The sequence below is a fragment of the Sinocyclocheilus rhinocerous genome, unplaced genomic scaffold, assembly GCF_001515625.1.
Source record: "Sinocyclocheilus rhinocerous isolate Xijiao unplaced genomic scaffold, SAMN03320098_v1.1 scaffold2108, whole genome shotgun sequence".
Lineage (NCBI taxonomy): Eukaryota > Metazoa > Chordata > Actinopteri > Cypriniformes > Cyprinidae > Sinocyclocheilus > Sinocyclocheilus rhinocerous.
In genome coordinates this window covers 1-2,615 of record NW_015654782.1, presented here as the reverse complement: position 1 = coordinate 2,615, position 2,615 = coordinate 1, and the positions used below count along the sequence as shown (strand labels likewise).

Sequence of the window (2,615 nt, the reverse complement as noted above, 5' to 3'; positions counted from 1 at the left end):
CATCTTATATGTATGGAAGCCAGTTTCCGCCACTGAATAAAAAATAAAAAGGGTAATTGCGACTTTTTATCTCACAATTCTGACTTTTTTCTCAGAAACTCGCAATTCTGAGAAATAAAGTCAGAATTGCGAGTTTTTATCTCGCAATTGTGACTTTGTATCTCGCAATTCTGACTTTATAACTCGCAATTGTGAGTTTATATCACACAATTCTGAGAAAAAAAATCTGAATTGTGAGTTTATATCTCGTAATTCTGTAAAAAAAAAAATCTGAATTGTGTGATAAAAAGTAGCAATAAACTTTTTGTATTTTTTATTCAGTGGCGGAAACGGACTTCCATATATATGTCATATGTAAACCCCAATAAATTAAAATGTATTAATTTTCCTTGAGATGGCACAATGCATTTTATTTACTTTTAAATATGTTATAATGTTAAAAATCATACAGACATTTACTTTAAAAATCACTTTATCAAACTGGAAAAGGCAGCCGCTTCATAGAACTGTCCTGTAATGGATTTTGGATGTACTTGAAACATCATCATGTGGTCATGTGGCTTTCCTTGTGGTCATGAGCTCTGTGTGTGTGTGTGTGTGTGTGTGTGTGGTCAGGTCGTCGAGAGAGATGGGCAGTGGAGAGAAGCTGGAGCTGAAGATGACTAACATCGGTGCAGATGTGCTGGAGCTGCTGCTGGAGTTTGTCTACACCGGCTCGCTGGTCATCCACTCGGCCAACGCCAAAACCCTACTGGAGGCCGCCAACAAGTTTCAGTTCAACACCTTCTGCAAAGTCTGCGTGTCTTTCTTAGGTGCGTAACTCATAAGATCCCAGCGTCCATCAGATGGAGTCATGTACACGCTGTATGATGTATTCTTTCATTTGTATAAAGGTCAGAGAACAATTGCATTGAAATGTCAAACCTGATGTCACAATCTCATCCAGCATTGATTATACCGATCAATACCAAATATAGAGGAGGTTCAGATGACATGTAGGCGCCCGATGTGACCACCAGAGTGAGGAAAGGTCTGGCAGGAGATGAGGAACAATTTAGGCCGAGAAAGTATATGTGTTTCTTCACTTTGAAACCTGTGAACTTTTAGACAACAAACCCCCTTAAAATGACAGTGGACAAATTAAACTAGTGTGAGTATAGAACTAAGTTTATAGATTAAAATAGACTGGTCTTGCTAAAGCTAATTTCATAGATTTTTATGTATCGTAAATCATATTTTCACCCTTTTTAAATAATATCACAAAATTAGGTTGTGTAGGTTGAAGTGTCACACAATAAAATGTATTCTGTTCACAGATAATATTTACCTTAATTTTTCTTTTCTTTCTTCTTCTATCTTAAGCTCTCCAGTCATACTTTGTATAAAAAATGTACACTTCCATTCAACAAATTGGGGTCAGTGAGATCTTCTTTTTAAAGAAATTAATATTTTTATTCAATGAGGACACATTAAACTGATCAAAGGGCACAGTAAAGACATTTATAATGTTGCTAAATATTTCTATTTCACATAAATGCTGTTCTTTTGAACTTTCTATTAATCAAAGAAACAAAGAAAAAAATGAATTACAGCTTTTATAAAAATATGAAGTAGCACAACTGTTTTCAACATTGATGATAATAATAATAAATGTCTCTTGAGCAGCAAATCAGCATATTAGATTGATTTCTGAAGGATCACGTGACACTGAAGACTGGAGTAATGATGCTGAAAATTCAGCTTTGAATCACAGGAATAAATTACATTTTAAAATATATTAAAATACAAAACATAATTTTTTTATTGTAAAAATATTTCAAAATATTACCGTTTTTATATGGAGCCAGATCGGCCTCAAAAATAATACATAAAATACTGTTCTTTTTAGCAGCATCATATGACCCCTTTAAGAAACTTTTTTTTTTTCGTTCATACAATGGAAGTCATTGCTAACCAAAACAGCTTTGATACCAACAGTCTGCAAAATACCTTCTTTTATGTTCCACAGAAGAAAGTAAGTCATTAAGGTTTGAGTAAATGATTACTTAATTTAAACATTTAGGTTGAATTATCCCTTTACAGTTGTTATTTTTTAATGAAGTAATACTCTAAATAAGAAACTAAAACTGCCAGCAGGTTGCGGTAATGAGTCATTAATTCATTCGATTCGTTCAAACGGCTGATTCATTCAGGAATGAAGTAAACGGCTCTCTTTATGAATGGGCCTTTGAATCATTGATTCACCCGATTCGTTCAAAATGCAGATTCATTCAGAAATGAATCACCACTGTGTTGCTCGGAGACGCACAACAATTCTGCTGTGGCTTTATAGGTAATATTTTGTCGGCAAAACTGAGCAAAAACAGACAATATTGGGTTTAAATTATAACAGTATTAACTTCCTGTTTACTGAACTTGTTGTATAAAATCACATTTGCACTTGTTGTATTCGAGACAAAAACAGCACTCGTGTGATATAGCTTATCATATGATAAAAAAACATGAGAAAAACTCATACAGGAGCATTTTTGCCCCAATATCCTGAATTTCGGGGCATACCTGCAATTATGAAGTTGTTGTCCTGCGTCATATTTGTCAACAGTCAACTGTATGAA

At 34.1% G+C, this 2,615-nt stretch overlaps 1 protein-coding gene across 1 annotated transcript in view; it reads left to right on the top strand.

The window, feature by feature from the left end:
• The window catches only part of LOC107717708 (kelch-like protein 29), a 202,501-nt gene extending 201,643 nt beyond the window's left edge, over positions 1 to 858 (top strand). Inside the window, exon 7 of the mRNA XM_016524544.1 lies at positions 616 to 858. Coding sequence (XP_016380030.1) covers positions 616 to 820 — 205 coding nt within the window. The 3' untranslated portion in view covers positions 821 to 858. The remainder of the gene's footprint in view (positions 1 to 615) is intronic.
• Positions 859 to 2,615: the final 1,757 nt, after the last annotated feature.